Genomic DNA, 13,054 nt, shown 5'->3' on the forward strand with positions numbered 1-13,054 from the left:
TGACCTGAAACACTCTGACCATGTCTATCCCCAGCCATCATCATCCTCTCTTTGAACAATGCAAGTCCTTTACAGCAGTGGTTTTCAACCTTTCCAGACTACTGTACCCCTTACAGGAGTCTGATTTGTCTTGAGTACCCCAAGTTTCACCTCACTTAAAAACTACTTGCTTACAAAAATCAGACATAAAAATACAAAAGTGTCACAGCACACTTACTGAAAAATTGCTTACTTTCTTATTTTGTCTGTATGAAATTTTAGTTTGTACTGACTTCACTAGTGCTTTATATGTAGCCTGTCATAAAACTAGGCAAATATCTAGATGCGTTGATGAACTCCTGGAAGACCTCTGCATATCGCCAGGGGTACATGTACCTCTGGTTGAGAACCACTGCTTTGCAGCATCCCTTCAGTGGATGGAAGGCTGGGCCACTTAATTCCCCACAGAAACTATCCCAGTAGTATAAGTAGCACAAAAACACAACATTTAAATTAGTTTAAATCAAAGGAATGAATAGACAGAACAGCTGTTACCTTTTCTCAAATCCAAGGGCGCCCTCTGTCTGAGTGCTGTAGAATGTCAAATACAAGTACAATTTTTTCAAAAAGCCACTGATCTTTCAGGATTAGCCCTTAAACTGCAGCTTTTACATACTTATAATATTAAAAACCCCAGACTGTTTATGTTTAACTTGCTATTTGCCCTAGGCTCCTACAAATTTATTGCTAAATGTAGGTACTTTAATATTAAAATCTACGGTTAAATAATGCTGACGTGGAATTGCAACATTTTTAACAAGCTCCTTTTAAAACACAGATTGCATTTTACAGCCTGCATCTGAATATTTTAAAGACTAAGACAAAAGGTTCAAATGTGACTATCAATTTTAGGTGCTGGGCCTGAGACAGCACAAACCTGACTTGCAGTGATGCTCATCACCCAGCACTTCAATTGAAGTCCATGAGGGTTGTGACTGCTCAGCACCTCTGAAAACCAGACACAATCTGTCTTCAGAAAGTTCACCAGAGAGTTATTCAGCTCAAATTTCACACTCTGGGGAGTGATGACATCATGGTATTATCTCATGTTATCAATTCCTTTCAAATGGTAGCTGGTAAATGTGACCTGTTCCATTGCTCACCTCACATGTTTGATCGGCTCCCTTGGTGCTCTCTTATCTGTTAAATGTACAAATATATTATGGTCTTGCTAACATTAGACTTTCCTGAATTCTGCATGCTTGATTTCTCAGCCTTAACACTGCAGTCACATTATTTGCTTTGTAATGTATTTTAAATTAGCATGCTTCTCTTCATGCTCCTAATATTGGATCAATGTTTTCAGTACAAACCAGAGAGAATTATGGCAGGGTATAAAATAGCTGAGGTATACACTACAGTAGCCTTGTAACAAACAAACAAAAAACACGACAGCCAGACAGAAGAAAATACTTCTATAACTATCTTAGATGTTCTCCGTGATCACTAAAAATAACATACCTGAGCCATTCAAAAGCTCTGACTCTTCATACTAAAAGAAAGAGACACTTCATTTCACAGTCAAGTAGAAAAAGTTAGGCACATTTGTAAGGCCTAAAAACACCATTTTGGGACATAACCAGAAGTACTACATTCCTAAATGCATCACTAGCATCTGTTTCCCTAATGCAGGCAGAGGAGAAAAGACAAAGATTTATAATTGGTCTTTCTTTGCTTCATTTTGGGATGCATATTTTTTCTGTCTCTCTCTGATAGTCTTCTGAGTTCTATAAACAAATGGAATGAACTCCAGTCATTATTATCATTAATGTCCCTGGGCTTTCACTTAGTCTGTCTATTTTTATATCACACTAGCTGACAGCACAATACTCAAGAGGGGTAATGTCATTAACCCTCCCCCCCAGACTATTAATAAAGAGATATACTCACCCAGAAATTGGTGACATTTAAGTAATTAGATATCTCGCCAGAAAGCCTCTCTATCTCACTTTGAAAACAAAGCAAAATGCAAGTGGATCTGTCACTCACCAGAACTATTTTAATTTACAAAATAGATGAAGACATCAGTTTACCCTAGAATCATAGCAGCTAGAAATTGTAAACATTTATTCATCTAGTTGAAATTTATTCACTCCAGACAGCAGAATCACAAGTCCATTTTAAGTTTCCTACTAAGGGCTTACATGGGACTTAAATGGGCTATAGAACTTTAGCTGGCTCACCTGTACTGGAGGGAATTTAATCTATTATCTCATCCTAGCCAATACAGGACGTTCCCTATGACCCTGATTTATCAGAGCACTTAAGAACATGCTTAATTTTAAGCATGTGCTTAAATCCCAATAAAGTCATCTGGGCTTATAACATGTTATCCAGTGCTTTCTCATGTCTAGTTTTCAGTGACTCTTAAGCAATGGCTTTGGCTATTCCACGGAATATCAGAAATTGTTGTTGAGAAATTTTCCTGCTATTTAGCCTAAATTTGCATTTGTTTAATTTCATGTAGGAAAAAGGAAAACAAGCAAAAACTGTGATTTAAGGGAAAATCAGCTGCAAAACAGGAACAAAAGTGAGCAGAGTTTTCTAAACAAACTCTGACAGGGACAAATCCATCTTCTGCAAGACTGGGAAGTGCTACTGAAAACAAATACATTTTAGCATAGTTGTGTACCATTTTAAACCCAGTGTAAGAAACTGATAGTGCACCAACCTTACTTTTCATATTCTTCTTTCTTTAATGCCCAATCTGGGAAGAAAATGGAGAAAAAAGGGAGTCATTAATTTTCCCACCAAAAGAAAAATGAATTTCTGTTTATCAAACTCAGTAAAAATCCCCATTACTTTCCAACATTAAAAGATCTATGCAAATTTTTCCAGATAATTTATTTTTGTGGACGTTTTTGTCTTTTGCTAAGTCTGTTTACAAACAATTTAAGGCCCTCATTCTGTGAAATGTAGTGTGCTACGTGTTGTCTTCTATGTGGTTCCATGCAGGTGCAGTCATCTGTCTGCATGCTACATGTTGTAAGACTGGGGTCTAAGATAGGCATACCTTACCCATGGATTTCTATGAGGGTGCTCAGCATCTCTGAAGCCCAGGACACATATTATGTACTTAATTTAAGGCATCTAAGTTTAGACATTTTGGCCACAGTATATACCTTAAAGTCTAATTCATTTTATCAATGATTACTTTTAAATACATATCCAATTTCCTCATTTTCCTCATGTTTCTCCCATAATTTTGCATCTAAACCTTTTCAAACCTACACATTTCATCTTCAATTCTGTTTCTAATATCTATAATGATCCAGTTGGGAAACTTCCAGGTTCTTTTTCAATTACATACCTTTAGTTTTATATCGCAGCCTGGAGTTCTAATGACAACAAAACAGAATGAAAATAATATGAGGCACACATATAGAAACTTTAACACTGAAATCTCTATTTATTGAAATACAGAAGTAGCTAAGTGATTTCCGTAATTATTCCCTGAGCAACTGCAGAGATATCATACATTTAACCACCTGAACATTTAAATACACTATGTAAAACATATACCGCATTTTTTAGCTTCCTATTTTCTGTCCTCAAAGCATCAATTTCTTGGACCTAAGAAAGAAAAATAAATATATTAATAATTGTGTTAGGAAAATTTTAACATATGTGTTACCTTTGTAGATCTTGAAATTAATGTCAGCTTTTTTCAGGGCTTATTACAATATACTTGTCACATTTGAAAACACCTGTAATATTGTCCTTAATTCTGTAGGTTAGGTATATGCTGTAAACAACTTGAAGAAAGTTAACTCTTTTACTGAAGCTGAATAAATATTGTAATCACACAGGCTCATCCTGCAGTGTGACTTCAATGGCACTGTATGCAAGAGCAAGATTGTACACAGAATTTATTTCAGGAACAGAGCCATTGTTTTAAAAGTATAATGTAATTAGCAGAATATTTCTACCCAGGTGGATCACAAAAATGAAGCCAGCAAAGAGATATGTTGTGAGGTTTACTCCTTCCCCAATGTCATACACACATATTCATACCATGTTACCAAAAAAACCCAGATTTCATAGAGTTTAAGACCATTGGATCGTTCTAGTCTGATCTCATGTGTATCATGGGTCATTTAATTTCACCCAGCTACCCCTACATTGAGCCCAATAACTTGAGTTAGACTAAACTGTTGTGTGCCATAAGCAGAGAACAGGAGAGATCAAGGTCAGGGGCAGTGGAACCCAGGGCAGTGAGGGGAGGGGCTAGTGCCCCTGCAATGGAAATATTGTGGGGGCTCCACCCCATGTAAACTTGCATGCACCTGTGGTGCGGGGTGAGAACTGGACACAGAAGGGTTGGAGAGGCCGCCACGGGACATGGGATCAGGCTAGGGAGTAGGATCCAGAGGAGCTGGAACAGGCTTGGGGGCAAGTTGCAACTCCTGTAACCTGATTTCCCAGCCAAGAGCTGACTGCCCAAGTCTCAATACCTCTCCTCATTCCTCCTCCTATCCCTTGACTCCATTCGCAGGGAACTTCTGCCCCTTCTGCCTCCAACTGAGGTGCCCTGGTCTGATTTAGTTGGTTGTTCAAACTATAAACTGGGATTTTAAGACTGGTACAGTCTGCCTCACTGTGGAGATGCTACTGGATTCCGCTCTCGGCCGCCCCCACCCCCCATATCCATGGGGAATATGCCATATTTACAGAAGGGGAGTGGGAAAGGAGACTTTTTTGGCTTGAGCACATTCACTGTATCCCTTCACATACAGAATTACTTTCCTGCTGATTCTGATTGTTTATGTTATTTGTTGAACATTTTCAGCAAAACAAGGCCTTGTCTACATACAAAAGTTGTGTGCTTTAACTACACCGGTATAATTAAAGCAGTACAACCTTCCTAGTATGGATGCAGTATAAAGCACCTTTATACTAGTGTAAGTGCATTCCACTAGAGATTGTACAACATAACTACTGTATATTAGTAAAAAAAACAACTTTTAATAGCCATAGTTATACCGACCTGAAAACAGTGTGTGGAGCAAACCTCACACAATCTCAGCTACATACATGAACCTCAATTTTCACATTAATAATGTATCTGTAAATGTCTTCAAGAATCTTTTTATGTATTACTTACAGACTGACTGCTGTCTAAAAAGGAACAGATTTCATGGACAAGTCTCTTTCTCTGATCCTTATTTTTCCTACAAAATACAGACATTTTAGACTATATTCACATTTTTCAATGTATTTTAATGTACATTAAATGTAAATCAAACAGAACAAAAAGTGAACTATAAGTACAAAGGCAAAGCATATGAAAGAGCTCAGCTTCTCAGAAGCAGTACTTACAAGATTTGCAAATAGGTTTCATTTTTCACCAGCACCTGCTCACCATTTTCTGTATGAAACATGCATACATTATATGATTACATTTTAATGAACATAATAGCTCTTTTCCAAAAATGTCACAATCAGGAATAACAATAGCAGCAGAGTGTCACACAGACCCATTGCTTTAAAGCAAAAACTATATAGGCCTCAATCCTGCAAGTTGTTCCAGGTGGGCAGACCCCTGCACCCTCACATTCACTTCAGTGTGGCTCCATGTGGGAACAGAGATCTGCCTATGTGGCTCAATTTACAGGATCAGGGCTACAGTTTGCAGGAAGACAATGTTAAGTCCTAGCAGTACAATGAATTGCTTGATTTAAGCTTGTCTCTTGACTGACCTGGAGACTTGTGTAACGAAGGATAGAGACATGATTCTGATCTCACTCACACTGATATATCCCCAATTATTTAAATGAAATCATTTCTGATTTACACCAATGTGAGTGAATGCAGAATCAGGTCTAAGACTTCTTAAAGACCTGATTCTTTTAGATGCTGAATTCCTTTTCTGAGATGACCTTCCATGGGAGTTGAGGGTGCTCAGCACCTGGCAGAATCAGCCCCTAAATTCTCCCCCCATGGTTGCTTGTTGGCTAATATAATGTTGGAAATTATTGATGGGAAAGGTTGGACCTAATTATTTTGCTGTACATCATTCCTGAAGAGCTATTCTAACAACTATCCTTTTGGCCTCACCCCTTGCCATGTGAGATGCCTCACATACACATTCAAGAGTTAAACCTTACCCTGTTTTTCCAGTAATGGCATTTTGAGAGAGGAATCTGAAATCAGAAACAGAGATAAGTTTAGGCTACAATCTACAGTTATTCCTTCTTTGTAGGGATACTACAATTTTTAAGCTTAATTCCCCGTCAGGTGTGTTTCTAAGAGCTAAGTAAAACAAAATCCATAGTTCAGCTTTGGTGCAGGATGTACAAACCAGCCTGGAACCCTGGATAAGTAAGTACTTGTGGGGGCAGCATAGCTTCACTTTCCAGGACCTGAGCTAGCTAGATGAGCGAGATCAGTGTTTCTCAGTGACCAGTCCATGGACTAGCACCAGTCCCTGAGATCTCCCTGACACAGTTTAGGGAGGCAGCAAACCCATCTCTGGTATCAAAAAGGTTGAGAAACACTGAGGATGACCAGAGATCCCCATTGGCTTGGGAAAGGGGCACTAAGGGAGAAGTCCAATTCCCTCCTTTGTCTTCATGGTGGAATCTGGGGAGAAGGAGGCTGTAAGACAAATCCACCCCATCCCTCTACCTCAATGTAAGGTGTGGAGTGACAACAGGAGGAACTCACACCAATTGCTCCCCTGTGATGGGTGGGGATGAAACGTCCCCAATCTCCCCCTTAATCACACCCAGAGATTTGGGAGGGGGCACAGCCCCCCATTATTCAAAACCAGGAATCTGGGGAGCAGCTATAGCAACCCCCTGCACCGCAAGAATTTGAAGGGCTATGGTGAGACTCCCTCACAGCCTCCCACTTTATTTATCTCCTAGGACTTTAGGGGGCTATAGAGAAACCCCCATGGCTGCCCCATTTACCCCAAGAATTTGGGGGGCTTCCTACAATCCCCTTTACCCCCAGGAATTTGGGGGGCTCCCACAGACCCCCCAGGAATTTGGGGGGGCTCCCAACAACTCCCCAATTTGCCCCAGGAATTTGGGGGCTCCCCACATCCCCTCATGCACCCCAGGGATTGGGGGGCCCATAGTGAACCCCCCATAGTCACCCCCAGCCGCAGCTGCGCTCCCCCTCTCCAAGTCTCTACGCCTGTCTCGCCCCACCCGGCCCTGCCTGGCGGCTAACGGCCGCTCGCTCTGCAACGGCCGCTGCGCGCGCGAGACGCCGCTTCCAACGGCCCGGGCTGGCGCGCGAGGCCGAGCCCACTGGCGGGGGAGGGGGAGGTGTGGCAGGAGCGGGGAGGAGGAAATTGGCCTGGGGGGGGGGGCAGGAGCAGCAGGGGAGAATGGATTGGTGGGGGGGGGGGGCAACAGCAGGGGGGGGATTGGCCTTGGGGGGGCAGGAGCAGCTGGGGGAGTGGGGAAGGATAGGAACAGCTGAGGGAGTGGAAGGGGGGACAGGACTAGGTACTTGGGGGGCTGTGGCATGGGGGAAGGATGAGAGCTCCTGGGGGGTATTGGCAGTAGGGGCGCGGGTGCATGACACTGGGAGCACAGGAGCAAGCATGAGGGGGAATGGCACTGGGGGGCAGGAGCAACTGGTGGCATAGGAAGAGCTGGGGAAATGGCACCCACTTGGGGAGCGGAGTGCAGCAGGCTGGAGGGGAGGTTGGCACTGCCAGGGCAGCCCTGCCCAGCGCTCAGAGCCAATAACCAGCTTGTACTAAACTCAGCGTTTACTAAAGTCAAACAAAAGTCAGCAGCGGAACAATTGCTCTGAAGCTCCTAGGCTGGGCAGGAGACGCTGCAGCCAGCACACAAGGAAACCAAGTAACTCAGCCGTGGTGCTGTCAAACTGACAGTGTTTGGAAATGAGTTTACAGTGTGGGGTCTTATGGAGGAGAGGTCCTGTGTCTCTAAGATCCTGTGGTTTCATTAGGAGGGGGTTGCCCATTTATTCTTGGCTGAAATCCACTCCGTTATTGCCAGTTGCACAGTTGACCGCTGCCCTCCGTCTGAGAGATGAGCCGAACAGCCGAATACTGCCCTCACTTATACCCCGAAGAACAGGGCTGAAGTCACTCAGGCCAAAATCTGGCTTATAGAAATAGAACTTGATCCCACAAATCTTTACTCTCCCTTCCTGGTGTGAGTCAATAGAAGCACAAGGTTGTTGATCAAAAACAGTCAAAGCTCTTTACACCACCCCTTTTGGCTCAAGCACCTGGTCAATATTTGTGGCTTTGGCAGGTTGTTTTTGTTAAAAGGAGAAATTAGGAGTCAGATATTTCTTTGATGCAATCTTGTTTATTTAGAAAGAATGTATATAAAGTGCTGTTTCCCTAAACAGAGTAGAAACAAACAATAGCAGGCAGGTTTTTTTGCTCAGAAATCTAGATCTGCCTTTCCAGCGAGTACTGTGCTTAAAAGAACCTCTGCCTCTTGGCTTCATCCTAGGACCACACTCACCACAGCTTTTCTTGCTTTCTGCCTTTCATATACAGGTGCAACCCCTAGCCCTGTGTTTGCAATAATTTCCCGGGAAACACACCCAGTGTACCTTCTGATCATCCTTGCCTTGCAAAACATTGTCTTGGGATGTGGCTTCCTACTGTTTCCAGCTATTGCACCCAAAGGAGCATTTAATTGCTCCTTCCATGTAGCCTGAAAAAAGGTTGGTTAGGCCACCTATCAGCTTTAGTAAGACCTGCAATTGTCCAGAGATCAAAGAGCCACTTGACAGCAGCCATTAATACCTTCTGGCATAACACATCTCGTTTTTCTCTAGGTATTAGGCATGCTGCTGTTTTCAGTGATTCTCGCAGGTTGAGCATCAAAATTGTGCAGGCTCTTGGGCTCAGGCTAAAGCTTTTAGGCCAAAATAAAATAAAATAAAATAAAAGGTATTGGGATAAATGTAATTTGAGATTCTGTGCAACTGTTTTTCTTGTAATTCTATGATTGCAACAGCTTCACCACTGTTTGTTTGGAAGGTTTTATTTGCAGCCATACGACCTAGGAATTTTTTTTAAATCAAAATTTAGATTCTGAAGATGCTCATGATCTTCAAGGGCAAAAAGAAAAGATGTCTCCTCTAATCTACAGAGTGATGATGCTAGGTGTCAAGCAATAATATAATTGGGGGAGATTTTCTGCATCTCAAGGAATCATGCAGTAAAATGTTTTATTGCAAGAGGGTGGTCCTTTAAGAATTGTTCCAAAATGAATCCCCAGTGTGGTGTCTTCCCCTTCCACACGAGAAAGACTTGACAGTTCCACAGTGTAAAGTACATTGAAAACACACCCACGCTGCAGGAAATTAAATGCATTTATGCTGAGGATGCTGGGAGTTGTAGTTGAAATCCCTTCCTGCGAAAGAGAATGGATGTTATTTGGCTGTACATTTCTCCTGCTCTTGAACTACAACTCCCAGGGCTGCAGTAGGACGAAACAAGGAAGGAAGCAGCTAGCTGCACTAGAGAAAGAAAGGAAGGAGTTGGTTGTTTGTTAGCCTACCCAGTGCAGAAAGGACAGGGAAGGGGAAATCAATCACCTGCAAAAATGAATGTGGTCTTTGCAGTAAAGCAGTACGTCTCCAAGATGATTGAAGACAGCGGGCCTGGAATGAAGGTCCTCCTCATGGATAAAGAAACGGTGAGTTAGGCCCCTATGGCTTCTGTATTTACAATGGTATTAAATACTCCTCTGCCTCTGCCTCTGCCTCTCATGAGCTATTGGAGGTAACATTGGCTTCCACTCTGATTACAGACCGTGATCTTCCTCTTGTGTTGGTGTAGATTTATAGGAAGATAAATAGCTCTTTGCCGCTTCTTGTGTGTGCCCTCCCTGGGGAGTAGGGGGGAGCTTATGGCTTCCCATACCCTCCTTTTCTCATCTTGGCTCTAATAATTTGCAAACTTAGTGTCCCTTCCTAAGCAGTTTGCTCCCGGGGGTTTCTAGTGGGATGAGGATCAGGTTGGAGAAAAGGGTAACAAGGATTTGTGTGAGATGGCTGCTCTCAAACACCAGTACATTTTCTGCCACACCTATGCTTTGCAGTGTTAGCCCATTGCACTGAGGGCTGCTGCACATCTATGTAGCAATCTAAAATTGAAATGAACTATCCAGGGAAAGTGAGGTACAAGAGGTGAAATGATCTATCCTGGATCACACAGCAAATCAGCGGCAGAGCCAGGAGGAACCAAACCCAAGAATCCCAACTCCCAGTCCTGTGCACTAACCATTAGTCAACTCTCCCTTGTCTCATTGAGTATCTCATGAGCCTGCCCCAGCAAGTGGAGAGAACTTGTCTTCTCCTTTCTCTCTGCAGACCAGTATTGTGAGCATGGTGTATACGCAGTCAGAAATCCTTCAGAAGGAAGTTTACCTCTTTGAGCGCATTGATTCTTTGAACAGAGAGACTATGAAACACTTGAAAGCAATCTGTTTTCTGCGACCAACAAAGGTAAGGTACTTTGTAAGAGCAACTGCTGTCTGCACTGGCGTGTGCTTTGCCCAGGTCCTGTGTACAAGATGAGCAGATGATACTAGTATCTAAGGCTCTGATCCTGCAAATACTTTCCCATATGCTTAGCTTTATGCTTCTGAGCAGTCCCAATGAATTCATCGGGGTGACTAATGTATATAAAACTAAGTCCAAGTTTGTGTTTCAGGATCAGTGCCTTAGTTCGATAGCCATACAGACTTCACCTTGTCCACTCAGCTGGAGTGAGTAATTTAAAAAAAAAAAACAAAAAAAACCCAAAAAACCTTTAACCCTCCCTTTCTTCCCCCCCACCCCCACATGGCCCCATTATAAAATGTGGGCAAGTGGATTTTGTACCTGGGCAGGTACATTTTACATTTCCTTATAGTTTTGCAAAGGTGAAAATTCTTTCATTCGTGAAATTAATTAGATAATGAAACCCACCAAGAATTCCCTGTAACTTCTTACAAAGCATGCTCAGCCTTTTGTCTAAGTTGAAGGAACAAACCCTGCTCCAGTTTGGATTTGAAGTAGTATTGCTAACTCCAAATATTGAAAAATCACGAGTCAGGCTCAAAAAAACCATGAGATTTTAAAAAAATACATTTTAGGTCTGATTTTAGAACCTTTAAGGTTCGTGTTTTCAACTTGTTCTCTTCAACCACAGGCCTGGAAAGTAACTCTTTCCTTCTTTTTCTTTTCTTAATTACATCTGAATTTTCATGTAGTCACAGGACTCGAGGAGCTGGGACTTTAAGAAGAATGCAGGATAGGCTCGTGAGAGCTGGCATCACTGGAGTACTGTGAAACATAGAATTCTGTGGGACATGACGCACTATGAAAAATGGCACTTTTATTTAGTCTATAATACTCACTATAATCTGTGTCTATAATGCTCACTATAGGAGCTGGGCATCTGTCTGCTGAACTTTCAGGATGGGTTCAACAATCCAATAGGCTTTTCCCATGTCTAATTCCCAGAGAGAGATAGACATCTGCCTCATGGCTTAATTTTTCTTTCTTATTAATGCTGCTTAGCACAAATGTAGGCCAGAACATTGAAAAGAGCACAGTCTTAAAGAGCCCAGCCCCCAATTATGCCCCAAATAAGTGACCAGATTTTCAGATGAGCTCAGCACATCAGCTGCATGTTGGGGGCTGAACTCTTGAAAATCTGCTCGTAACTATGTCCCTGGGAGCTGTTGAGCACTCAGGAGAATCTGACCCTGCTTTAGGTGCCTAAATGAGAGCTGAAAAATTGGTTCCAGTTGTGAGCACTGAGCATGTGGAAATCTGGCCCTGAACTCCTTTGAAAATCAAGTCTATAGAGCATGCAAGGTGCTGAGAAGAGCTGGTTGGGAATTTTTCAAACTTTTTTTTGGTCTGAAAATACCAGTTTGTGAAAATCAAAACCACTAGCAGGGAAGGGTCAGTTTTGATTAATTCTCTTACTTGCAATTTTTTTGTTTAGAAATTGTTGAAATGTTTAGTTATTTATTTATTTTTTTAAGTGAAAAATTTCAGTTTGAAATGCCTCCATTTAAAAGTGTAAGCTAACTATTGTGTGTGGGGGGGAGGGAGTTGAAGTCCATTTCAATTGCCCCAAACTGAATTTTTTCCCCCTGGAATCTCAGTGTGGGAAAATTCTTGAGATTTTGGCTTCCCTCCTGATTCGGGAGGGGAAAAAGTCTCTATCTTGAAAATATTCAGAGGATAGGAAAACCGTTTTCCACCCGGCTCCAGTGTTCAGTGCTTCTGGAAAGGTGGTGCCACAGAATTCCAGCCTCCAGGGACTTTACCGAGAGCATAGTGACTTGCACAGGCAGGCCCAAAGTGCCACCCGCTCAGAAGAGTTAATTAGTCTAATCACCTATTGCAGAATTACTGGGGTATTTTCTGATTCTTCTCCATCTGGATTTTGCTTTTATCCAGGAGAATGTGGAATACCTCATTCAGGAGCTGCGGAGGCCAAAGTACAGCATCTATTATATTTGTAAGTATGTCCTGGCTCACCAGGTATTTCAAACGTTCTAGCCAGACTCTGATATGATGCAAATATTTTCATCTAAACATGAAGCATTATTAAAATCATTGTTTCTGTACTCGTTCAGCAGCCTGCTGTTCCTCGGTCTCACCCCAGGAAGGCCTGAGCTCCATACAGATTTTGTATTGATTTAACTCTTTTGGTGTGGGTCTTTTTATTTTGTTTTTATTTTCACTTTATGGAAATAGTCAAATCTGTACAACCCTTACTATAGATACAGTTATACCATAAAGGGGCTTTATAAAGAGTTAGCATATTTCCCAAAATTTACAGGAATAAGCTATGCTGGTATGTGCATCTTTATACCACTATAACTGTGTCCACAGTATGGGGTTGTATCACTTTAACTATACTAATTTCAAACCAATATAATTAAAGCATTACATAGAGACAAGCCCTTAGATGATGATTCCTTCCTACATCCCAGTAGCCTCTGTTCAAGCTTGAGTTCTTGCAATATGCCGCCCTGCCCCCCGGCCTCCTCCCTTCCCC

At 42.1% G+C, this 13,054-nt stretch overlaps 1 protein-coding gene across 5 annotated transcripts in view; it reads left to right on the forward strand.

Moving 5' to 3' along the window:
• Positions 1–9,474: 9,474 nt before the first annotated feature.
• Positions 9,475–13,054, forward strand: part of VPS45 (vacuolar protein sorting 45 homolog) — a 52,339-nt gene continuing 48,759 nt past the window's right edge. For all 5 annotated transcript variants that reach the window (XM_067569565.1, XM_067569567.1, XM_067569569.1 and 2 more), the window contains exons 1-3: positions 9,475–9,686; positions 10,363–10,497; positions 12,451–12,511. In XM_067569565.1, the coding sequence (XP_067425666.1) occupies positions 9,594–9,686; positions 10,363–10,497; positions 12,451–12,511 (289 nt within the window). In that variant the 5' untranslated portion in view covers positions 9,475–9,593. The remainder of the gene's footprint in view (positions 9,687–10,362; positions 10,498–12,450; positions 12,512–13,054) is intronic.

The sequence above is a fragment of the Emydura macquarii genome, unplaced genomic scaffold (assembly GCF_026122565.2).
Source record: "Emydura macquarii macquarii isolate MOO-44397 ecotype Brisbane River unplaced genomic scaffold, CSIRO-AGI_Emac_v2 contig_2924, whole genome shotgun sequence".
Taxonomy (NCBI): domain Eukaryota; kingdom Metazoa; phylum Chordata; order Testudines; family Chelidae; genus Emydura; species Emydura macquarii.